General features: G+C 43.2%; 1 protein-coding gene across 1 annotated transcript in view; it reads right to left on the reverse strand.

Annotated features, from left to right (window-relative positions):
- RTN1 (reticulon 1) overlaps positions 1-26203 on the reverse strand; it is a 189105-nt gene extending 162902 nt beyond the window's left edge. The window contains exon 1 of the mRNA XM_039536274.1: positions 26017-26203. Coding sequence (XP_039392208.1) covers positions 26017-26188 — 172 coding nt within the window. The 5' untranslated portion in view covers positions 26189-26203. The remainder of the gene's footprint in view (positions 1-26016) is intronic.
- Between the last annotated feature and the right edge of the window lie 526 nt (positions 26204-26729).

The following is a 26729-nucleotide window of genomic DNA, read 5'->3' on the forward strand; positions in this document are numbered from 1 at the left end:
AATGTTATCCCCAAGCCAAATCAAAATGGTGTAGAACATAATTTTAAAAAATGGAATATCTCCTGGGCTTACAATAACGGTTGATAGTAGAAAGTAATGTCTGTGGCTGCAAACATTTGATCGATAAAATCTTCCAACACAGGAAGTGTGTTATTTTCCATCTCTCATACCCTCGTCCTCTTTTTTCATCTCTTCCCACTTACTCTCTCCGTATCTTTCCCCCACTTTCTTTTTCAACCATCTCTAAAGCACAGGCAGCTGAGAAACCGACAGGAGTTGCTTTCCTGCACAGCAGGTCTCTGCAATACTAGAGGTGGACTCAGGATTGATGGGAGCTTCAGCTCTGAGCAGCAAGCTTTCACTGCCTTGTCAGTAACAAGGTGAAACTGACAAGGATGATCCTAGTCAATGTCATTCTGGTACCAACGCAGCAGGGGAAATATTGCTATGTAGGAATCTCAGCCAATGCTTTCTGAATATGGGTGTCTAAAGTTAGGCCCCTCAATAAAACCCGATTTTCAAAGGTGCTAGGCACCCACTGATCCCACTGATTTGACCTATGGGTTCCCAGCACCTCTAAGACCAGGCTACTTAAACTGTGAGTCAGCAATATACTACAGCACATGTCTAATTTTAAGCATGTGTTTACATTCCATTTGAAGCCTTATTCTGATGTTTACATTTTAGGTGATTAGATATAGAATTCAAGCTTGAAAACTGGGCCTCCATATTTTACTCAAAAAATTCTAGTCTATCATCAACAAGGAAACAACCAACTGACACTGCTTCAGCCAGGTGTTTTGCTAAAATGTCATTATTATTTAACGCCTCATTTACAGTATCTGTTTGCTCCTAGGACTCTAGTGATCCCCTCTTCACTAACATAGCTCAGCTGAGAGGTGAACTTGAATATTTTAGGTCTAAGATTTCCACACGGCTATTTCTTTGTTCTCTCCTTACCTGATCTGTAATTCCTGTTGGTCAGTAACAAGTCCCCAGTAGAAGAACTTCAATATGAAGCAAGTTGTTGTCTTTACAAACCATTTACCCTTTATCAGGTTTACAGTTCAAGGAGTCGTGTCAGACATACCACTGAAGATTTAAAGAACTATCAGCAACAACTGTTAATAATGTAACCTCACCAGTAAAACAACTAGGGAAAATCATCCAAGAAATGCCTGAGATCAGCAGGATGAACTTCCAACAGATCACTGCCGAATTAAAAAATTACTATCTGTTGGGGCTGTCAGTTAATCACCGTTAACTCAAGCGATTAATTCAAAATAAATTAACTCAATTGAAAAAATTAATCATGATTAAGCAGTTTTAATCACACCATTAAACAATAACAGAATACCAATTTAAATGTATCATAAACTTGTGGATGTTTTTCTACATTTTCAAATATATTGATTTCAATTACAACACAGAATACAAAGTGTACAGTGCTCACTTTATATTTTTTTTTATTACAAATGTTTCCATAAAGGGGCATATGGATGTTTAGTATATCTGGCATGTAAATACCTTGCAACATCAGCTACAATAGTGCCATGCGAATGCCTGGTGTCACTTTCAGGCGACATTGTAAATAAGAAGCGGAAAGCATTATCTCCCACAAATGTAAACAAATATGTCTGTCTAAGCGATTGGCTTAACATGAAGTAGGACTGAGTGGACCTGTAGGCTCTAAAGTTTTACATTGTTTTGAATTACATTCTACATTTGTAAGTTGCATTTGCATGATACAGTACTTGTATGAGGTGAATTCCAAAATACTATTTTTATTTTTTACAGTGCAAATATTTGTAATAAAAATATAACGTAAGGACTGTACACTTTGTATCTGTGTTGTAATTGAAATCAATATTAGAAAAATAAAGAAAACATCTAAAAATATTTAAATAAATGGTATTCTATAATTAACAGTGTGATTAAAACAGCTATTAACTTTTTTAAATCGTTTGATAGCCCTACTACCTATGCTTAGTGAAATCTGTGCTGCAAGAGAAACTATGTCTATGCTCCATAGTACAATCACAGTCTTGCCAGGTAGAGAAATATCCTAGCTGAATGTCCCCACAGACTTTTTCACATCCAGATATTATTGGCTCTTCAATGCATCAGGCTTTAATACTAATAGATCCCTGAAAGGGGCACTCACTTCTTGAGCAGATCCAAGGGCGCACTACCCCGTTCTCTTCAAACTCCGGGTCCCCCCTGCAGACTGACCTGGCTGGGTCTTCCGTGGCTTGGCCATCTGGCACAGCCACAAAGTCTGAAATAATTCCTTTCCTATCGGGGAACCTGGGCCCACCCACTCCTGCGGTTTCCAGCCCAGGGACCTTACCCACAGCAGCCACGTATTCCAACCCTTTGCTGTTACTTCCCTGGGCCTCATCCGGCTGGGCCCTTTTATCTCCAGCCCTAGCTCAGGGCCAACCTCCTCAGATTCTTTTCTCTGCAATCCCAGCTGTGTAAATGCAGCCACTCTGGCTACTTGATGGCTCCGTTAGCCATAGCAGAGTCCCCTCCTTCACACCTCTGCTCCTAGCCAGGGACTAGTCTGCCTGATAAAAGGCAGTTCCTTTTATCTGAGCCTGCTGGATTCTGATTGGCTGTTGCTAAGCCTTCTAGCCCTTGGAGGACCAGGTCTCTCTAGCTTCCAAGATGGCTGCTCCAGTGAGGCTTCTCTAGAAAGGCCTGGAGGACTCACCATTGCTGTTCTTTTTCTCCCCCCTCGCTTCCTGGGAAGGGGTGTAGCAAAACAGCAGGCCTCCAGCAGGGACCATGAAGGCCTGGTATACCCCCCTCACAAACCCACTGTGTTCTGCCTTAGAAGGAAACATTCTTTTTCATCTTTGCCAGATAAAAAAATGGTGTTCTGTAATACCAGGAAAGAAGAGGCAGCCAGGATCATCAGGATTGCTGAACTTATCCTAACCTTTTCAACATGCAAAATTTGCACTTAGTCCATCTGAGAAGAGAGGAAGATAATTCTGCAATCCAGGCAGCTCAGAGAGTAACTCTGGAGCCAAACTTTTCAGTAGCCTGAGTCCTAGAGGGACAGAAGATCATTCCTGCCATACTGTATATTAAAATTTTCATTCAGATAGAATTCTTCTTCACTTAGAATCACACATAAATGTAAGGCTAGAAAGGACCTTGAGAGGTCATCTAGTCCAGCCCCCTGCATTGAGGCATGACCAAGTAAACCTAGATCATCTTTAACAGGTGTTTGTCCAACCTGTTCTTAAAAACCAGAGCTTAACAACCCTGATATTAAGAAAAACTTTCTAACTATCTATCCTAAATCTCCCTTGCTGCAGATTATGCCCATTACTTCTTCTCCTACCCTCAGTGGACAAGAACAATTGATCACATTCCTTTTCATAATAGACCTTAACATCTTTTCACAAGAGTAAACATGCCCAGTTTTTTTTAACCTTTCCTCATAGCTCAGGTTTTCTAAACCTTTTATCACTTTTGTTGCTCTTTTCTGGACTCTCTCCATTTTGTCCACATCATTCCTAAAGTGCGGTGCCCAGAATTGGACACAGTGCTCCATCTGAGGCCTCACCAGTGCCAAGTAGAGTGGGACAATTAACACCCGTGTCTTTACGTATGTCATTCTCATTAAAACACCCCAGAATGATATTAGCCTTTTTTCATAGCTGCATCATATTGTTGACTCATATTCAATTTGTGATCCACTATAACTGCCTGATCTTTTTCAGCAGTAATACCACCTAGCCAGTTATTCTCTGTTTTGTCGTTGTGCATTTGATTTTTCCTTCCTAAGTGACGTACTTTGTACTCATCTTTATTGAATTCCATTGTGTTGATTTCAGACCAATTCTCCAATTTGTCACGGTAATTTTGAATTCTTAATTCCGTTGTGTTGAATGCTTCATATGTGGACTTCAGGACCGAATACTCCACTGTATAACAAATTAAATTTAACAAACAAGATTTTTGTTGATTGCTGTCATGGCATCAAGCCTACTGTAACTGCTAATGTTATTTAAGTCTCTTCTCTCTGTGATCTTTTGATTTTTTTTCATAGATTCATAGATTCTAGAACTGGAAGGGACCTCGAGAGGTCATCGAGTCCAGTCCCCTGCCCTCATGGCAGGACCAAATACTATTGCAGATTCCACATTGCTGCTGCACACAAGAAAGAATCTAGAGAATGGCAGAGGATCCTAGCCTTTGAGTAATTAGCAGTTGAAACACCTTGTGTGGTTTTAGCAGACTAAAACTAAGTTCAGAGTAAGCTGCACTTCACCCAAGAGAGAAACTGAATATACAAGATATAGATTATAGAATCATAGGACTGGAAAGGACGTTGAGAGGTCATCTAGTCCAGTCCCCTGCACTCATGGCAGGACTAAGTATTATCTAGACCATCCCTGACAAGTGTTTGCCTACCCTGCTCTTAAAAATCTCTAATGATGGAGATTCCACAACCTCCCTAGGCAATTTATTCCAGTGATTAACCATCCTGACAATTAGGAAGTTTTTCCTAATGTCCAACCTAAACCTCCCTTGCTGCAATTTAAGCCCATTGCTTCTTGTCCTATCCTCACAGGTTAATGAGAACAATTGTAAGAACTCCTTGTAACAACCTTTTATGTACTTGAAAACTGTTATCATGTCCCCTCTCAGTCTTCTCTTTTCCAGACTAAACAAATCCATTTTTCCCAATCTTCCCTCACAGGTCATGTTTTCTAAACCATTAATCATTTTTGTTGCTCTTCTCTGGACTTTCTCCACAATTTCCTGAAATGTGGCACCCAGAACTGGACACAGTACTCCGGTTGAGGCCATACCAGCATGGAGAAGAGCAGAAGAATTACTTCTTGTGTCATGCTTACAATACTCCTGCTAATACATCCCAGAATGATGTTTGCTTTGTTCCTCACAACAACGTTACACTGTTGACTCATATTTAGCTTGTGATCCACTATGACCCCCAGATCCCTTTCTGCAGTACTCCTTCCTAGGCAGTCATTTCCCATTTTATATGTGTACAATTGATTGTTCCTTCCTATGTGGAGTACTCTGCATTTGTCCTTCTTGAATTTCATCCTCTTTACTTCAGACCATTGATCCAGTTTGTCCAGATCTTTTTGAATTTTAATCCTATCCTCCAAAGCACTTGCAACCCCTCCCAGCTTGGTATCATCCACAAACTTTATAAGTGTACTCTCTATGCCATTATCTAAATCATTGATAAAGATATTGAACAAAACCTGACCCAGAACTGATCCCTGCAGAACCCAACTTTGTATGCCCTTCCAACTTGACTGTGAACCACTGATAACTACTCCCTGGGAATGGTTTTCCAACCAATTATGCACTCACCTTATAGTAGCTCCCTCTAGGTTGTATTTCCCTAGCTTGTTTATGAGAAGGTCATGTGAGACCGTATCAAAAGCCTTACCAAAAATCAAGATATACCACATCTACTGCCTCCCCCCCATTCACAGGTTCGTTACCCTGTCAAAGAAAGGTGATATCAATGAAATAAAGCTTCAGACTGAAGCCCGAGCTAAATAAGCAACCAACCTATCATCCAGCTATTTTTCACTTCCCATGAAAAACTTTTATAGTCTGAGATGTTCGCTCTGCAATATACAGTGCTGCCACTATCAAGTATCTTATAAATGAATGACATCATCCATTTAAGATACAAAGAACATCTCAACCTTATGAACTTAATTTTGGTACTAACAAGCACAAAGTCATCAGAGCTGTAAATATTGTTCAGCAGATATTTCATGTTTTAGTGATTTTTATTTCAGCCAGTTTCATGCCTCAATATTTAATTGAGAAATGATATTTTACTGGCATAAATGTCTGCAGAGATTTAATTTCAAAGTTGCATGTGTTGGTATCCACAGAAAATGAGATTTAAAATTGGCACAAACACGTATTAATGAAAGACATGTTTGCACATTCATCCAGTCAAGGAACAGGAGAACAACTGATCTGATTTGCTATAATTAAGCAACACAACTCAAATTTCACATATTCATGATGAGAGTAAAAATATAAAGAAAATATTTGCAGAATGTGGAATGTATCTGATAAAGTGTAATCTGCTCCTGGACATTAACACAGTTGGAAGAGGTGCTAAGTTTTTCGTACAAATCATTTATTATGAACTATTTGCTCATCACTAAGGCACACTGTATATACATATGGTATACAATAAAGATATTAACCTTATGTTAACCTGTTTGGAAAGGTGCTGATGACAATCACATACACCTAACTATGGGCATTTTCCTATATTACCCACCCAGCCCACCTTGTTACCCAGGGTTCTTGCAACCCAAAGCTCTTGGTAATTTTTATTCTGTGTGAGGAGGTGTCAGGAAATAAATCAGGGGAGACACAGCCGTCCAACCGATAGATGGCTGGCACAAACAGGACAACACAAGAGTGCTTTCACTTAAAGCTAAACTCTACTAGTCTCAAACACATACACACGTCTGCAACAAGATTAGTAAAACACCCCCAACCCTGGATAATTACCAAAGCTGAGTATGGCTTTCGAGCGACACCGCGGCAGGCTTCCGGTGGCCAAATCTTCCGTCTGCCGGTGGGGACTGCAAGATGTATCCAAATGAGTCCAACTATCTCAAGCTTTTTCCCCTTATTTATACATTAGTAATAGAATGACATGTCCCCTAAAGAAACCTTGTGAAGTGAGCAGTTTTAATGATCAAGCAAGAGGTTTCTTTTGATTATTGATTAACCAGGTGTGGGTTTTTTCAGAGTCTGCAGCCTTGAGATCCCAGTAGACATTCCTGAGGGTACATCTTGATTTTTAAAAATGCATGTATCAGCAACTTCAACACAGTTCTTATCAGGAAGGATGCGGGGTCACTGCCCTTTCTGTGGCACCCAAAACCCCCTCCCCTCCTGCCTTGGTCAAGCTGAGATTGCTGAATGGCCAATTTACGGCTTGCTGACGAGGCTTCCTTTAACAATAAGCCATAGTGTTTTTAGGCACTTTACTGGTTTGCCAAAGTCTCCCCGTACAACCTGGGTTGGATAGTTCAGACTATGTACTTGAACAAGGGTTTTCAACAGAGCTGGTCAAAAATTGGGGGTGGATGTCGCATAAAATTTTGACTCGGTTGAAAAAGCAAAACTTTTTCATGGGTGGTTTTAACAAAAAAAAAATAAAACAGGGATCAGGATAAGATCTATGTGGGGGGCAGATTATCCCAAATCTACCTAACATGGGGTTTCTTTGACCTTCTTCAGAAGCTTCTGGTGCTGACCCCTCTTTGAAGAAGGATGCTGGGTCTGATCCAGTCTGACAATGCCTATGTTCCTAGTTCAGTGGGGGTGTCACAGGGTGACCGGCCCCTTCAATGGAAGATGGCCCAATCACACCTGTGCCATAATTAAGTAGCTGCTTTCCAGCTGAGGGGGCAGGGCTAAGGGGGTCAGGCTATAGTTACTGGACACCTAGGTCTTGGAAAAGGTCTGAGTGTGCGATCAGTCTGGAGTTGAAATCACAGGGCAGGTTCCTGTGGAAGGTCCTGAGACAGGGTCTGCAGGAAGCTGGGTACTCAGAGAAACCAGCCTGGGGGCCTAGTGCTCTGTACTGGGGCAGGGAAAGTAGAGCCTCTCAGGGGCTGAGACTAGCCCTCCAGGGGAAACAGCTGAGTGTTCTATCCCAGAGCCAGAACACACAGGTAGCTCAGGAATGGGCTGGGAATAGGGTTCAGAGGGTGGGCTGAAGCAAAGCCCTGAAATGCAGAAGAATCTTTTCATTGTTGGGACTTTTTAGTCTGAATCTTTGCTACTGTGAAAGAGGTTATCATTGTTGTGACTTGGCTAGAGGACTAAGTCACATCTCCAGCACAGACTGGTGTCTGGAAAGCTAAGGAGCCCAACCTCATGGAGTGCCTGCTACTCCATGCTTGGCCAGCAAGGTTGCGACAGGGCAGCCATGCCCCACAACGGGGGAGGGATACCTGAAAACTCTAGAACAGCTGAGTTTTTTCCCCCCAAGATGGATATTAAAGCAAGCAGCACTGCAGGGATTATGAAGCATGGTCTATATAAATCTAAGTGCATGGATTGGGAAGGGAATCTGGTGGGTTTTAAAAATTGTATTGCATATATCATGCAAGAGTCACTGCTGTAATTTCACAGTCAGGTCTTATCATTAGCACAAAATGATGTTTTAAAAAGTTGTGTTAGGTCTAGTCTAGGAACACTGGGCATATTTGGGTCCATCTCTGAGTCTGGTTCCCTCGCACTGTACTGACAGAGAAGTCACATTAGTAAATGCGTAAGAGAGGAAATACTGTAAAATATATTTTCATTTGAAAGCTCTGTCGTGGCCGGTCCAGGCATGCTGGACACTTGCTATACCGGAGACTGGCAATAATTTTATGCCCTCAGCACTGCCCTGACAGCAAAGTCACATGCAATAAAGAAGGGAGAGACTTTGCTTGGTTTTAAAGTTCTGCGCCAATCAGGCACACTGGACACTGCTGCTGACCTAATTTCACTGCATCAACCAGAAAGAAGTGATCACATTTGTGTTGACTAAACTAACCATACAATAAGTGGACTTTCTGGGGTTTAAAAATGTCTGTAATTTCTTGCTGAAGATAGAATTGCTCTCCAGGCTACAGGAGCAAGAAACAAGTCATAAATCCATGGTGGCGTTTGCTGTTTTAGAGTGAGTGTCCGACGTTTTATTGTTTGTGTTGCACTGAAGTTAGCTGGTAGCAGAGCTGGTCAAAAATTGGATTTTTTTTTATTTTTTTGTCTCACAAGAATGTTCAATATATCTATTTGTTTTGTCTCAAAAATTAGGGGAAAAGTCAAAATATCAGTGTTTTGTAGAATTGAAGGGTCTGAAATTTTTTTATTTGGAAACATCAAAATGTTTAGTTTCAGTTTAGATCAACATTGAGCTGGAGCCACCTGACTCAACCATGATGCATCATGGTCGCAGGATTCCCCGATGCACTTCAGTGGTTCAAGCAGAGGGGTCATTGCAGTGCATCATGGAATATGTAGTCCAGCCAGGGAGCTCAGCCCACAGAGGAGAACTGTGGCATGAGACACCTGAACTACAATTCCCATGCAGCACTATGACAGCTCAGACAGAAGGCGAATTGACCCAAAATGCTTCAATCCAGTTGGACAAACCAAAATGTTTTGATTCAGGTTGACCTGACCCAAAATGAAATATTTTGTTTTAATTGTCCTAATGGAAAAGAAATCAAAATATGAGTAAAAACTGATTTTTATGGAAACTGCATTTTCCATGGAAAAAAAACATTTTGATGGAAAATTCCCAACCAGCTGTAGCTAGAAATAAAGCTACACGACTGCTGTCCTCTTAGACCCTCATGGTGTGATACATGTATCTCAGGAGGTTGTCCCTGTAAGTAAAAATGTACATAAGTATTCTTAACACAAAATTAAAAGAAAATAAACCCAGGATTTTCAAACTTGTACACCTAAAATTTGGCTCCTAAATCCATATCTAGGCACCTAAATAAAAGTAGCTTGGGCCCACATTTTCAAAAGGGACTAGTGATTATTTTATCACTTATCTTTTAATTGTCTACCTTGAGATAGTGATGACCTAGTAGATAGAGCACCGGACTGAGACTCCAGAGATGTGAGTTCTATTCCCAGATTGGCCATTGGATGTCCTTAGGCAAATCATTTAGCCTCCCTGTGCTTCATTTCCCCCATTTGTAAAATGGCTGTAATGATGCTTAGATGCTTTGTAAAGCACTTTAAGATCTACAGATGACAAGTGTTAGATAAGGGTCCCAATTTTCAGAAAGTGCTGGGCTCCCATCCTCTGAAAAGGAGCCATGTGAAAGGAGCCAGAAGCTGGGACCCAAAAATCAAAGACACTGGTCACTTTTTAAAATGTAGGCCCCAATTTTCAAACTTGCTGAGCATCTGGCGTTCCCATCAATATCTGTGAAATTGTGGGTACTCAGCACTTCACTGGCCCACTGTCATGGAGGTCTCTAAACATGGATTTAAGAGCCTAACTTTAGACACCCAGGTCTGAAAATTCTGGCTTAAATTTTTGCTGTTACTAGGAGACACCTGCACAAACTTGTGATACAAGTTTTGTTTTCTGAACTTTTAATTAGGTTCCTTATCCTGTGTGCATCAATCATACATCTGAGCAAAATCTCATGGTAACAACCCATTGTCAGAAGTTACTGGTGTGTAACAAATATCAGTCTGAAAAGTGTCAAAGCATATTTTTTAAAATGACAATCTCAAGACAGAAAGATGACCACTTTGGGTTTCACTCTCCCAGGATCTACAGGTTCACTGAGCTGATTAACCAACGCTGACACAGAAGAGCATGATATACCCTCCACCATCTGTACTCGTGTTGTATTGTCTAAGGCCACTGAGTTATGGGCTGCCTAAAGAACACCTCCTAGAGAACAGCAGAATGTCAGTGCTAGCAACAAACCTGAGAAAACTACTGTTAAACACCAAAGGCCACATCCCCAGCATGGCACCATCTAAGTCAGCAATTTCCCACTTACACCAGCAGAGAATTTGACCCCAGGAACCATGTTTTCTAATCCTGCATTCTGTGCCCCTCCCCGAAAACTGCTCCCCACTTTCCTCCACCTCTTAAACTAGGAATTGGCCAGGAACAGTTCTAGACAAAGAACACAGAAACACACAGGCATTCTGAATAAAGGCATTTAACATTAAAATATTGGTGTACTCTTAGTTCCTGCCCAGAATGATTTCCTTAAAGACTAGACAATCTAGTGGAGTCACAGGGTCAGAAACTGTAGTGAATAAAATCAATTTGTATGAAAAGTGCTGGAGGGCATGACATAATCCTCTTTCCCTTCTTCAGTGCATGCAGCCAAAAACATCTTATAAAATCAATGGTCCTCCAGGAAGTACAAAAGTAAGAACTAGAGCTGTGCAGAGACAGGTGTCTCAGTTTCATGGAGGATTTCAATATTTCAAAAGTTTTGGTTTTGTTTTGATTTGGAATGAAATTTGTAAACTCTCTGCAAAAGGAAAGGAAGCCGTGGCTCCCAGGCAGTCCACCTGGCAGGCTGCCCCAGAGCAGTGGACAATAGAAGTCCTGGGGTCCCCCCACTCCAAAGCAGCCTATGTGGCAAGTTGCTAAGGAGCTGGGTGGGAGAGGTGGCAGAAAACCAGGCAGGTTTCAAACCCTGCCTGGCAGGCAGGGGTGCAACAGAACCTTGGAACATCAGACAAATTGAAGTATCCGCACAAAATTTTTCAATTGATGAATCACCAAATTCCAGTGAAAAATGTTTTCATGGAATTTCCTATGACTTCTAGTAATAACCCCACTCTGGGCAGCCAGCAGGCTGTAACTTGAGTCTTCATCACCCAAGCATATGCCTCTACCATTCTAGTTAAAGGACTAATGCCCAGATCCCCAGAGATAGTTAAGCTCCTAACTCCCATTGTTTTCAGTGGAAGTTAAGAGCCTAAATACCTTTGATGATCTGAGCCTAAGTGCATTAGCTGGCAGTGGGGGTAGGTGTTTTTCTCTCTGGACCAACCAGAGGGGAAACACACTTTACAAGCATGTTAAATGAATAGACCAGTAGTGGAAAAAAGGAGCAACCAACTTGATACTGGGGGCCCCAGCAAGTGTTCACAGTATAGTATATGGCAGGGTTGCCAATTTTGATTGGATGTATTCCTGGAGGTTTCATCACATGACATAATCTTTATTTAAAACTTAATCTTCAATTCCTGGTGACTCCGGGACAATCCTGGAGGGTTGGCAACCCTAGTATATGGACAGTTTACACTAGGATCCTGAAAAGGACAATCCAGACAAACTCTCTCTGCTTTTAGACTAATAGAAAAATATTTTGATGATGAAACATCGACAGGTATCACTGCAAGACCCTTTAGTACATCAAAAGTGGGAAACTGGTTGTGATCAGTTTTAGCAAAACCAGCTTGTGCCTTCCCGCCATCCAACGTGTAAACAGAACAAACCTCCAGCATTGCTATTAGACCATTCTGCTAGACCAAAGGACTCTGCTTAGCATAGTTCTTAGTGCCGAGTTCAGATTTTTAGAGATAACTCTGGAAAGCTTCACAGATTATATATTTTCCTCTTTAATTTACGCCTCAGAGGATAAATCTAATCAAAACGGCAGTGAAGATAGTTCAACCGTTTCAGGTCCAGGGCTGATTTATTAACAGTGGTTGCGTTACTCTTTCTTTCACAGCAGCTGCTGTGAATGATTCCATCTCCTCATTCTCCAAAAAATAATCTTTTTGCTGGCTATCAAATACAAGCTGACATACTTGCATACTAGACATGCACAAGTGCACTGCATAGTCTGATTCATCTGCGAAACATCCAACATGCTATCTGCTTGATGTAAAGTAGGTTGGAAGAGTGACCTATTAAAAGCAAGAGGAAAAAAATAAAGCCTACTGCAGAGCTGTGAAACAATTAATTTTTTTCTTACTCTTTGTTCAGCCACCTTTCCTTAGGTTGCTTTTTAGTTGCACTCAAATGTCCTGGTGAGTGACAACCTTATACAAACGTATATGGATAGATGGAAGATGCACAGGATAACTTCATGGCACGGCCGTACTAAATATTAGAGAGATTACATACTGTCCATTTGCTATGATCAAAGTGCAAGTATAATTCCCACATGTTATAGAGCATTACACCACAAAAAGTGTCACCTTAGCTCTGACCTGCATATCTGGAAACTGAATTACAGCATGTCAGAAAGACAAGACAAAAATCCAAAGAAATGGCAATGGATCCTTGCTTTTAACCATGCTCAAAGATGCTCAAAGCAATCTACCTAGGACCCCTTACAGTAATTTTAAAGTATAGACGTTCCACTGTTGCATGTGATGGTAATTCTAAAATAGAATATAGAAATTTACTGTACAAAATAAAAATAACCTCGTGCTTTAAAGATATTATTTATCTTGCTCCAATTTAGACAGATAAAGATTGTATTTTCTGTTATAGGGCCTGCAATAGATCACGTACATTTCTAGATCTTACTGACATCTAGAGCTGATGGGAAACAAGAAAACACAAAACTTTTGAGAATTTGGCAAGAATTTATTAATTTTTTTAATAGTTTTTTTCAATCTGTGTCAAAATTTCTTCTAAAGGTTTTGATTTTTGAAAATGTCAAACATCTCAACAGCTGGGTCAAAACAAAACACATTTTTTACTAATGTTTTTGTGAACGTTTTCAGAGTGAAGGGATGGATCATATCTTTAACTCTTTTGTGACAGTCTTCTTTAAAGTCAAAGATGACTATGAAAGGCTTCTGGATATTTTTGATGCATACTCTATACCTCAGAGAAATGTGGTTTGTGATAGAGTATTTTTCCATCTGAGAATTCAAGAACCAGGGGGAAATATTGATTTTTTTTAATGAGAGCTCTGCATACACTGGCTTAAAACTGTGGTTTTCAGAATGCAAAACATGAAAATATTAGAGTCGGGCAGCTCAAGCTATGAGGTTCACAGATAAAAAACTTTCAAAGCAGCTACAACTGAAGAAATATTTAACCCCAGCTACGGGTATTCTAATAGCAAAACAATCTGAAATGATGAAGCAGCAAAACCTAGAGAAAATTGATAAACTTCCTTACCTTAGGGGTTTTATGATAATGACTTTTACCACTTTTATGATAATGACTTTTACTGTTCACCAGTTCAGACTGTTTTGCTGTTTGAGTGGCTGTGGCCCACAAGTGAATGGAGAGGCTGAGAGCTGTACAGACAGCTAAGAAAATCCTACAGCAGGAAGATCCATTCCTTGCTCTTCTGAGTCACAGATCACACCAGTAGCAGCTACTGGATATAGTCCAGCACAACTCCTGATGGGAGGACAACTCAGAACTACTGTTCCAACTTTTGAAAAGAACCTATTTCCGAAGTGACTAGGCATGAAGAGAGTAACCAAACTGAATAAAAACGCCAAGGATGTGTCTACATTGTAATTAAACACCTCCACCTGGCCCGTGTCAGCTAACCCAGTTCATGGGACTTGGGCTACAGGGCTGTTTAACTGCAGTGTAAATGTTCAGGCTCAGGCTGGAGCCCAGACTCTGGAACCCTGGTAGGGGGGGAGAGTTCCAGAGCCCGGGCTCCAGCAGAGCCTGAACATCTACACTGCATCTACGCCCCATAGCCTGAACCCAAGTCAGCTGAAATGGGCCACCTGCTGGTGTTTAATTGCAGTGCAGACATACCCTAAAAGAGTTGATGAACACTTTCACACAACAAAAAGAACAGGAGTACTTGTGGCACCTTAGAGACTAACATTTATTTGAGCATAAGTTTTCGTGAGCTACAGCCCACTTCATCAGATGCATAGACTGGAACATACAGCAAGAAGATATTTATACATACAGAGAACATGAAAAGGTGGAAGTAGCCATACCAACTGTAAGAGGCCAATGAATTGAGATGAGCTATCATCAGCAGGAGAAAAAAATCTTTTGAAGTGATAATCGAGATGACGGATAGAAGGTGTGAGGATACTTAAATAATCTATTTCCCCATGTTAAGTATCCTCACACCTTCTATGGGTCATCTCGATTATCACTTCAAAAGATTTTTTTCTCCTGCTGATGATAGCTCATCTCAATTGATTGGCATTTTACAGTTGGTATGGCTACTTCAACCTTTTCATGTTCTCTGTATGTATAAATATCTTCTTGCTGTATGTTCCAGTCTATGCATCCGATGAAGTGGGCTGTAGCCCTCGAAAGCTTATGCTCAAATAAATGTGTTAGTCTCTAAGGTGCCACAAGTACTCCTGTTCTTTTTGCGGATAGAGACTAACACGGCTGCTACTCTGAAAACTTTCACAACAGACATCACTCAGAGAACTGTCAGATCTAGAACCTGGTGACCGTGTTCATGTCAAACTGGATGGAGAAAAAAGATGGACAACTCCAGCGCTCATAAAGAAAAATAATTAATCACCCAGATCATATGTGATCGAGACCGACAGTGGAGAGTTCAACAGAAACTGTTGACATCTACCATTTGTTCCTCATAAAGAAAAATCAACAGAGCAAACTCTACAAACGGCAGATGCAGAACAAGAAGACTCAAGATTCCAAACCAACCACAGCCAGTCATTGCAACTAATGGACAGCCTCATGACCAAGTTGTTACATGGTCAGGTCATGTAATTAGAAAACCAATATGATTCGGAGACAGTTAACAGACTGATGCATACTCAGCTTCAAAGATAGCGTGATAGTGTAAATATTGTAATGGAATGTGCTGTAATGGAATGCTAAACTGTGTTCTACTTTTCAGCTAGTAAGTGGTACTGTGTAAAATACCTTTTTAAAAGAACCTCAGCCATACCTGGCAGAGTATTAAGTGGTCTTATGATCAACACATGTGGTGTGTATAAGCAAGCTCTGTGACCAGTCCATATCTGGTACAGAAGTATGACAGCTGTATCAATTAAAATTTAGAGCAGAGAAATACTCCAATTTACATCATTCCCTTCGTCTATGATGTTTACCAAAGGTACATAAGATCATTTCTGTGATAACAATTAATGACATGATCCTGTGAGGTACATAGCATCTCCTGAGATTTGCTGAACACTGATCAGAAGATGCTTCATACCTCATAAGATCAGGAACTACATTTTTACCAGTTATTTAAAAAAAAAATCCCTTCCTTTCTGTGCCTGCAGTTAGCAGGTGTAAATATTGGTGGCACAACTTCAGTCATTTAGATGCAGCTGTATAGCCAGTATTTAAGGCTCCAATTCACCAAAGTTCTTAAGTCAATGGGACTACACAAGCTTAAAGTGAAGCATATGTGGGCCTAAGAGTAATTAAACTCTATAAGGGTAGTTAAGCTCTAGGATAGGCTTCCAAGGAAGATGTGGAAACCCTATCACTGGAGGTTTTAAGAAAAGGTTGGACAAATGTCTGTAGGGGGCTGGACTTGATGACCTCTCAAGGTCCCTTCCAGCTCTACATTTCTATGATTCTATATGCTTAAGCACTTTGCTGGATTAGGGCCTAAGTGTCTAAATGATTTAAATTGCACTTGTGGTTATTTGTGCCTACAAACTGCTGGCACCAGAAGAGAGGCCCCTCATACCAGCTGCACAGACATTAGCCAGAGACACAGTATTCTGGAAAGTAGAAATGGGCTGCACCTGATAATGCTCATGTTCTCCCCATTCCCCCCCAAAACATCTGGGGAGACCACTCCAAAACAGGACTAGAGGCCAGGCATTCTGGGGCTGGTCACAACAATCTATCTGCCTGCCTGTGTGTTGACACCTCATGACCCAGCAATGCTCCCTGTGCGCAGCCCACACAAATTATTTCTGCTGCTGACAGGAATAATCTGTAGATTGGGAGAGGACTGCTGCTGACCTGAATAAGGCTGAGCACTGGTGCTGCTTTGGCAGAATATATTAAGTCTTGTTCCAGAATCTGGCCTTTTTCTATTGCTGCTGAGTGCTAGTTTAAAAATCAGACTCAGTGAGAGAGATGCTCTCGCTGACGTGAGTGTCCTGGGATCTGTACTTGGGTCAGGTGCTTTTCACATCCCAGGTGTACAAGATGCTATCTTTGGGTTGCTTAGTCATAGTGCAGGCTGTGGGTGGCATTCAGAAGAGCAACAAGTGCCTGCCAGCCCGGAGAAGCAGCACTTCGTGCAATCCTATCGCATGCTGACACAACAAACAACTTTGTTCACATACTGTGGATTCAGTATATCTAGCTCCTCCTTCACTGCACTGCCACAGACAGAACAAACGGTAGCACAGAAGAGGGATTGTATTAAAAACAAACCAACCCTTCCTTCTTAGGCAGTCTTGCTTCCTTCCTAAGGGCCTAATCCTGCTCCCATTGACATCAATCAGGGACGGTCTAGGTATAGTGAGTCCTGTGTCCTCTCAAGGTCCCTTCCAGCCCTACATTGCTAGGACTTTAATGGTGCCAGATCAAACCCTAAACATAGCCTTTCTCTCATTCTATTCCTTGAAAAAGGCCTCTGCATATTTTCTAAGCCCTGATTGAAGGTTCACAGATCAGGGTGAAGATGTCTTTAATATTACTGCTAATAATAATAATTTAACTGCAGTTAATAAATTCAGCACCACTTAAGGAAAGAAAATTGGATGTGATCCAGTGCAGGGGACCCCACCATATAAGACCCAATTCAAGCGAGAACTTACATCATTATATGGGATTTGCAGGATTTTCATGGTACAGAAAGCCATGCCCTGTGATTAATTCCAATCTCCTTCTTCTCCCCCCATGTACATTTTGGGGCATACACTCCCATGTGGCATGTTTTTTGAGGGCAGTGTCACTGCAGCACAAAGAGATGCTCACAAACCAGCGACTGTTAATGGCAATTGTGTCAAACTAATCTCAGCGCAAATATCTACGTTATCATATAAGATGTCATGATAATTTAATGCTGTAGCAAGGGCAGGCATCTAATAATCACAATAACGGAAATATTCTAAGAACTCCTTGATGGCAGCTATTCAATTAAATATAAAAATCCCAATTCTAAACTGTAGTAAATTATAAAGAACATATACACTGTTACTGGTATCTGAAAGAGACAGGCTGTATAGGTTATGCTTTGAAAACCTTTTCCATACCACTGATCCATTCTGTGTCTTTAACATTACCTAGTCCCTGATTCAGCAAAGTAAATTCTTAACTTTAAGCACATGCTTAAATAAGCCCATCCCTATTCTGCAAAGCATATAAGAATGTGCTTAAGCCCCACTGAAGTTAGGAAAACACACAAATATTTTGTTCAACAGAAATGGATTTAAGCATGTGCTTAACTGCTCTCATATTTAGAACCTAAAATCTGTAGGTAAGTCTCGGCGAATTTACTTGCCTACAGACATAGTATTCCTATAGATGGTTAGAAGATATAGACCAGATCACTGATCCTGAATAAAAACTGTATTTAGACATGAAAATATTATGCATTGAAAAGTCTTTCTTAGTGCTGGAATCATGCTAAACATACACTACTATGTATCTTTACTTCATCTGATTTACAGTATTCATTACAAATAATATTCCATTCTTAGGAAAAAAAGTTTTGCTATGTCATATTTTTTTGTGCTAAAAACCCCAAGCATTTGTAAATTGCTCTGAACCGGCAGTAAGAGAAGAGAGAAAACAATAAAAGCTAGAACATAAATGCCCCATTAAAATGCAAAACCTGAATATGCTTTTGCACCACTTTGGAGGCAGAAGAATTACAATCTCAACTCATAAGTAAGTAAATATAAAATAGATGTATCCATAAACAACTCATAGAAAAGGTGTCTAATCTCCCCTTGCATGTAACCACCCCAGCAATGCTGATAGATGCAAAGGGCCTAATCTCGCCAGGTGCTGTGAGCCTCCTGTGAGTCAGCGGGATCTACCCAAACTTTCCCCTGGGTAATAGGCACAGTAAGTAACTGGATACAGACCTTACTAAGTAGAATGAGAGCATATGTCACTCTTCCTTCCTCTCCCAGACTTGAATCCACCTGTACACTGTGATCTTTTGGGGCAAAACCCCCAAATAGTTGCAAATCTTAAGGGTGGTTTTTTTTTAAATTTCATAGATTCCATTGCCAGAAGGAACCACTGCGATCATCTAGTCTGACCTCCCACCTAACAAAGGCCATAGAACTTCCCTGAATTAATTCCTGTTTGAATCAAAATCAGATTTAAAAATTCAAAGTGCTGATGTTTCCACCACTTCTCTTAGAAGTTTGTCCCAATGGTTAATTATCCTCTCTGTTAACAATTTGTACCTTATTTCCAGTATGATGTGCAATTTAAAAGGCAAATCATGACATGAAAATATTTATGGCAGCCACAACAACTACACACCAATGTGATTAGATGCCCCCTCTCCCATACCCCTCCAACCAGCATTAAAAGGGCAGAAGTAGTTCACTGACCAGAGAGACAGTCAAACAAATGAAATTATGTTACAAGATTTACAGGTCCACAGGATGATGGAATTGGGACATCTAAAGTAACTCCCCTTCCACACGTCTCCTTCCACTTCTCTTCCCCCCGCCTGCCCTGATATATAAAACAGTTTATTACTGATTTATGGGATTAATACATTAGAGGTGAGTGATCTCTTCCCTCCCTACCCATCTTGTCTCCTTCTTCTTCCTGATCCTCCTCAAGTCATTTGCAATACTTATTGGTTAAGAGCTAAGGTAGGCGGCGAGGGCAGATATACGCACATATTGGCTGTGACCAGTTTTTTTCCCAGGGTCATCAATTTATTTAACAATCAAAAGGCCACGGCATATATACAGGCTGATGCTAGCTTTAGCAGGATACCCTCCACAGCAGTAGTGGTGGGGAAATGGCAGAGTTTTCGCTGGAATTTGATTGCCATGGGTTTGAGAAGTCATATTGCCGTACAGATTTTATGCAATAACAATAGCAACAACACTTAGCTCTTACATACCACTTTTCTCTAATAAACTTCAAAGCATTCGACAAAGGAGAGCAAGAATCACTGTCCCCATTTTTACAGATGGGGAAACCGAGGCACGGTGCTGGGCAGTGACATTCTGAAGAATTTTGTTTGAATGACTGGTACTCCAAAGAAATGCACAATGTACTGACTTGCCACAGACTGGAGTGCACAGACAAGCTGCAAAGGAACTTTAGGAAGGTATAGACCCAAAAATAAATCTACTTTTTTTCCTATATCTTTTTGCAAATTCTACATCAGATCATATAATTGTTTGGTCTGCAAGGAGCCTCTATAATATAATCTGATTCAACCTCTTAATTTGCAGGGCATTTGTTAAATTTTCAGGGATTATCCAAGGGGCCATAGGGGAAAATCTGGTTACCTAGAACAAGAGGAGCCAAATACTGCATTGGCCTAAGTATGTACAACTCCACTTAAATCACTTTCAAACTAGGGCTTAATTCACCCTGAAGGCTTTAACTAGGTTGTGAACAAGACTGTAGTGGACATATTTTAAAGTGGCTGCTTTAGATACAGGGAGGTAGCTTATAGGGCAGGTGTCACTATACTACCAATGCTCTTCTTTCTACAGCAATTCAATAAATAAATGCCAGGAGCCCAGTATTCATGTCGTGAGCAACCCTCAATGGCGGGAGGATGAAAAAATCTGCTAAGAAAACACATTTCAATATCAGACATTGATATTGTATCAAATGACTGTATCACAGACACTACGACCAGGTCCTTGCAGCAACCTGTTGATTAGTTAATGTTCTGATGTTCAGGGATGCTGAAGGGACCAGGTAGGTGCACAAAGCCTGTGCATTGTAGCTACATGGGCTCCAATCCAACTCTCTAAACTCATTGACTCCAATGAGAGTTTTGCCTGACCAAAGGTCGAGCATCAGGCCCAGCGTCAGTGTCTTCTCAAGAGCTTGTTGTCCTGAAGACCATTTAAAATTCTCTTCCCGTCTTTAGTCATCATGCCGCCTTTGCTGCCTCTGGCACCCAGATAGCCCCAGACGCAGGGAAAAAGAGCAAATGAAAATGATTTACGAGCTAAGCTGTATCAACATGAAGGCAGGCGTATTCTGGGCTGAACAGTGCCGTCAGCTCATTCACAGCCTGAGCGAGCAAGCTTTGTGCAGGGGAGCCAAGGGGAATGGTGGGCGGCTGCAGCAGAAGCTGCAGACCCACTGGCTTTGTGCCTATTCTTGGGAGCTGCCATGTATCTGTTGGAGAGGGCACGATGCAGCTGTCAGCCTTGCCTGAAGATTTGCATCATTTTCCCTCCCTCTGTTTTAATGTTGAGCTTTCAAATACGCATATCAATCTAATCAACAATCTACTGCCCTTAAGGGCTTGGCTGTGCAGCACTTTCTGCTAGGGACATTTGTCACACGTCGAGCTAAAGGAATCAAGTCGGACCACCATATTTAAAAACAAAAGGGCTAAGCTGCGGGGGTTAAAGCCGCAGCTGTGTTAGGGAGGGTGTGAAGGGCAACACACCAGCTATGGGACACACACTACCTGCAGACGCAGGCAGGCTGAATGCCACCAGGGCTCAGGGGGCTACGGGCAGGAGAGGCAGCTGCTACACTATTGCGAGGGTACAGTCAGGGCCAGATTAAGGCAACACAGGACACTCTGGTTCTGCCTCTGCAGCCTGTGCCATGCCCCACTTCTCCCAGCTTGCAGTAGTAATGGCAAGGGGAGCCCCTCCCAAAGGAGCAGGGTCTGTCGCATCAAGCCCCCCATTTCCCCTCAAGAGCAGCAGTAGGGTCCTTTCTTTACTTAGAAGAAGGGGTCCCCTCTACCTCCACAAGGTGGTAAGAATGGCCACAGGGGTGAGCCCCAGCCCTTACCCAGCAGCAAGCATGTATCTGTTTGGGTAGGTAGGTGGGTTAGGCCTGCTGAACTCTTCTTCTTCTGCCACACACCAAATCCTATTTGGGTGATGTTGGCAGGGCCCCCAGAGCAATGGCTCTTGGAATTCACACCCTACTACAGTGCATGGAGCAGTTCTCCCATCTTGGAATGATTGTTTCAGGCTCTCTGCAGACTCAGGCAGATGTTGCTGCATCAGTTAAATTCAGGTCACATTTTCAAGCTTTTCTTCACAAGCATGTGGGCTAGAAATCTACTCTTTAATAAAAAATAATAATAATGAAACCTGAGATTATGACATCCTCTCGTGATCCTGGGAACTGGAGTCCTGGGCACAGGCCTGTAGTGCCTATACCCTTAATCCAGCCTGGAATGCAGTATGTATACCTTTCAGTACCAGCCCTGAACTGCCAATCTGCGTGGCATTGGAGAGAATCCATAGTTCCACTTCTGCCCCACTGGAGATATCAGTTGGCTGCACCAGCCTACACCCTACTTGTTCTCCCAGGATTCTGGTGTGGTAAGGATGCAAAGGGCATCCTGTGTCCCACTCCCTCCTCACCCCACTAACACACCCCAACCAGGGGCCAGAATCTACCCGTCGCTATTCTGTCATTTTGTGTTTATCCCAGGCAACGCCTGATATCAGCCTGTGCAATATTTTTGGAAAGGTTTTTTTTTCCAAAGAATTTTAATTACTGTCAATGGACAAAAATAAATAGCAGAATCCATGTGCAGATGGTGTGTTGGGTGGCATGGAGCTTTCTTCAGAAACATACAAATGCTTAGCAATCTCTCACTGCTGTTTTAATCTTGCAAGATCAGCCTACAGTGCTTCTTGCCCTCAACCAAGTTCACATTCTGGGAGGGGAAGACCATTCTCTGCACAAAGGGCTGAGCCGCATACAAAAGCAGAAGTACGTCCCCTCTTTCATCTTGCCCCTCCAGGGATGAAGAGTCACCCCAGTGATTTCTAATCTAGCAGCCATGCAGGAGAATTAACAGATGTGGAAACCGTAGCTTCCTATAGCCCAGATTTTGCTTGAGAAATCTCCAGGTCTAATTATGAGCGGTCGATGCAGCACAGCTATATCTCACTCCCGCTCCCCATCAGGAATTCATGGAACCTTTTCTTCAGTTTCAGTCAACCCTGGTTTTGGCTGAACACAAACGCTCGGAGTGAAACCGCTGTAAAAATTGTATTTCACTCCTAAATCACATCAAAGCCACTAACATCATTTTGACATGCAGCTGGTTTGGCTCAAAACTGAGCCCAGGTTGGCTTGAAAATATTCACCTGCCTTTCAACCGGCCCTGGCTGCGTTTCAAGTTTATAGCAAAATCCAAAGCCAGGGAAAGTTTGCAAGGTTTCGGGTTTCATAACAAAAAAGTTTTGCACAGCTAATGAGTAAATGCTCTTATTATTCTTAGTTGTCTGTATGTCAGTGGCATCTACAAGGTGCAGGGCACTTTCCAAACACTTGAGATGACACAGTTCTTACCTGAAGGAGCTGCGGCATGAGGGAGACCCTGGCGCATGTTTACCTAGAGTGCGCCAGGTTGCAGCCCCTATACTGGCTCCTCACCGACATTCTGTTACGTTTCTGGCTGCACTTTTCCCATCACCTCCTTATCCATGCACTCCCTATCCGTGGCCCCACAAAGTCGCGGGACCTCCTGGTCAACCTCCTCCTCGCCCTGGCTAAAAAGGCCATCCACGCAACCAGGGAGAGGAGGTTGGCCGACGAAGACTCCTGCGACTGTGGGGCTTGTTTCCGGTCCCTCGTCCGCTCACGTCTCCGGGCGGAGTTCCTCTGGGCGGCGTCCGCTGGCTCCCTTGACGCCTTCGAGGAGCAGTGGGCGCTGTCCGGGGTTCTCTGCTCGGTGTCCCCGTCAGGATCCCTTCTTATGACCCTTTGACCACGCTCCTGTCCCTGTTCTTTTATTAGTTGTCCCCCGCAATTAGTGGGTTTCTGAGGCCCTGTGGTACCTCCCCTTAGGCTGGGGGGGGGGGTTCCGTTAGCATGGGGCGGGCTTCGCCCACCCCGTTTCCTGGAAACCCAATAGATACCTGAAGGAGCATGTAGCTTAGCAAATGAAAAACAACAGATCCAGGGTGTAGGAAGGGGATATATAACATATAAGCAGGATGGCTGGGGTGTGACTGGGAAACACATTGGTGATTCCATTTTTTGTTTTGCTTCCATGTCTTGTTAATTGCATAAACTATCCCCGACTGTCTCCACAACCTAGTGACTATTACCTGGCTAACTTCTCTATGATGACATTTGCCGCATCTATGTATCTCCCTGTTGGTCTATTCCCACAGCTCTCAGGTTTTAATGGAATTGCGCACCTGAACAAGGCATGCAGGATGCCACCCTATGAACAACGGAGTTCAACTGCTTTTAAGAAACACAAGAAAGTTCTACATACTCAGCAACATGCGAATGCCCCTTATTTGCTAACTTAAAAATAATCACACAGAAAGAGTATGTAAACAATGCGCTTCCCCCCTGTGAAATGAGACAACAATTACGATTATCTATGCCCTTTGGAACATAGAAACCACTGATATTATAGCAACAAAATAAAGAGAAGGCTGTGCGTGAATGCAGTGGATTCATTGGATGGAGTGCTCTGCTATCTGCCCCCCCCCCCGCACCACCACCACCCACACACACATTTTTTAGAATTATACAATACACACAAAAGAGTATACTCATTTTAAAATATTTTGAAATGCAACAACATTAGCACATTTATTAGCTAATCTGGGGTCTCATCAATCTGCAACCGGTAAGTATCAGTTAGTATTTGTACTGCTGAGTTCTCTCTCTCCTCCCACCCCCTGAGTTTGGCACAAATATATATATATTTATAACAGCTCTGTGTAGATTATTCCAAATGCAACATCTTCATGATTTTCTCTACCAGCTAACTATTCTCTTTCAAATGCAGTGCACTCTGGAGAGCATCAGTGGCACCTGACAGATAAATTCAACACTGAAGAAGCTTTCATTAAACGTAGGCAATATCACAGTTTTTTCAGTTGAGTGGGGATTTGATTTGTGCTGTGCAAGAAGCCACCCATCTTTGTTCTTTATATAGTCTGAGCTTCAGGATTGCCATGTTTCTCTCCACAAATGAAGAAAGAAAGATTAGGTCCCCACAGCCGTTTGTATAATTATACTTTTAAGGGAAATCTCTCTACCGAGGGACCCCCCACCCTCTACTTTTACACACACACACACACACACACACACACACCCCTCTCCCTTACATTTACATTACAACCCATATACCTCCCTCATCAATATAAAGTCACGTTTCACAACCTACCACCCAGATTAGCTAATGAGCAGCACATCAGGCAGATTTTACTGCCTGCCCAGAGCTCTAAAACATATGACATTGTCTCCATCAGCTGATAGGCATTAGCCTCCATGTCACTACTGAACCCAGAAGAACCAAGCAGCCAGAAAGGCTGCAGCAAAACATCCATGTTGAGCACACACCCACCGAGAAAGCCAGGGCTGTGTGTAAGTGGAATCATGTGCCTCCACAATAGAGCCGGCAACAAATGGTCATGTAACCTGCATTCCTCCTGGACAGCAAGTCTTTTGTGCTGAATGATGGTAAGAGATCAGACAGGGACCCAACCCAAAACGTTGCTCCTGATGCATCTGCGGTTATTGCATAACTGGGACTCATGTTGATCCCAAGCCTCTCACCTCCAACTTAGTCAACCCAAGTTTAATACTGTACAGCTGCATAATGGGGGCATCTGTTTCCCAGTGGACAAGAATTTAAATCAGAGCAGCCAACTTCCCACATGTCAATGGTTAGTTAGATTCCACCCCTCCCCCCCCCAGCTGACAACGGAGAAAGGAAGGGGGGAACCACAGAGAAAATATAGAAGCACTTTCCTCAAATAATTCTCCTATGAACTCCCAGAAGCTGAAGTCTCTGGATTTCACTAACAGGTGCGTGCCAGTGCCTGCTGCTACCACTCCTACCAAAGGAAAGGTGCTCCCAAGCCTAGGGAAACCAAATACATCCCCAAAGCAAACGACATGAGCTGCACCCCTAAAAGCAAATGGGAAATAAACACAGCAAGAAGAAATATTTAAATTAAGCTGTGTCCCAAGAGCCAGTAGGAAATAAACACACTCCCCTCCCCCCAAATACTGAACTTCAATGAATCAATTCCACATGTTGAAATTAAACAAGGGCCAGATTGGGCTCTCCGAAGCAAATGCGGATTAACTCCTTGAACTCAGCCAGTCAGTCCGGATTGACACCGGTGTAAGGGAGCTCACGGGCAGCCCGGAGAGAAATAACCTCCCCCCGAGCTCCAGAGCCGGGCGCGCGGCGCCCAAGGAACCGCAAAGCGCTTGCGGGAACTCGGCAGAGCCGCTGGAGCCGCCCCCACCCCTGCCGGCCGGGCTCTCTGGTTCCTTAGCATGTCCCTCCTGGCGATCGCCAGGCAGCCGGCAGGGAGCGGAGCCGCGGGGCGGGGGAGGATGCTGCCCGCCACCCTTAGCGGAGCGCCTCTGGGTACCTCGCCTTTTACCTGCGGATGCAGTCGCCATGGTAACGGGCGGGTGTTCCCTGGCGGAGCCGCCCGGCAGCTGCGGCTGCTGCGCCCCGTCTCCATCCCTCCGCTGAGCCCCGGCCCTGGCCCCGGCCCAGCGCTCCCCGGAGCCCGACAGCGGCAGCCCCTGGCGATCCGGCGGCGCGGACATGCTGGCTTCCCGGCTCGGGCTCTCAGGCAGCGGGAGGAGGCGGTGGCCGCTCGAGTAGCTCAGAGCTGCTGCTGCTGCTGCCGCTGAAGCTCCACTAGCGCTGATTACGTAGGTGAAAATGGCTTGTTTAGTTGGAGCCTTCCAGCCCTTGCGTCACCCTGTGGCTGGCATATCACAGGGCAGCGAGCTGCCAGCCGGGCTCCCCCTCTGCCCCGTTTAACTGCTTCAGGCAGGCAGGCACCGAGCGCTCGGTACAGAGGGAGAAACGTCCCCTGCCCGTTTCTCCCCACCCGCCTTGTTCAAGTTGCTCAGCACAAGAGACTGCAACATGGCAGAACCTGGCTCTGCATGCTTGGGGCCAGCGCCATTCCCAGAGAACTCCAGGGAGTTCACAAGGACTCCTGTGCTTTTTGCAGATACAGACTAACGGGGCTGCTACTCTGAAACCGGAGCACAGGCGCTCGGGATCTGGCCCTTGGTCGTTTGCACAGAACAAGGCAGGGATTCCTCCCCACCCCGCCATCACCCAACAAAAGATGTG

This window comes from Mauremys reevesii, linkage group 4 (assembly GCF_016161935.1).
Source record: "Mauremys reevesii isolate NIE-2019 linkage group 4, ASM1616193v1, whole genome shotgun sequence".
Classification (NCBI taxonomy): domain Eukaryota; kingdom Metazoa; phylum Chordata; order Testudines; family Geoemydidae; genus Mauremys; species Mauremys reevesii.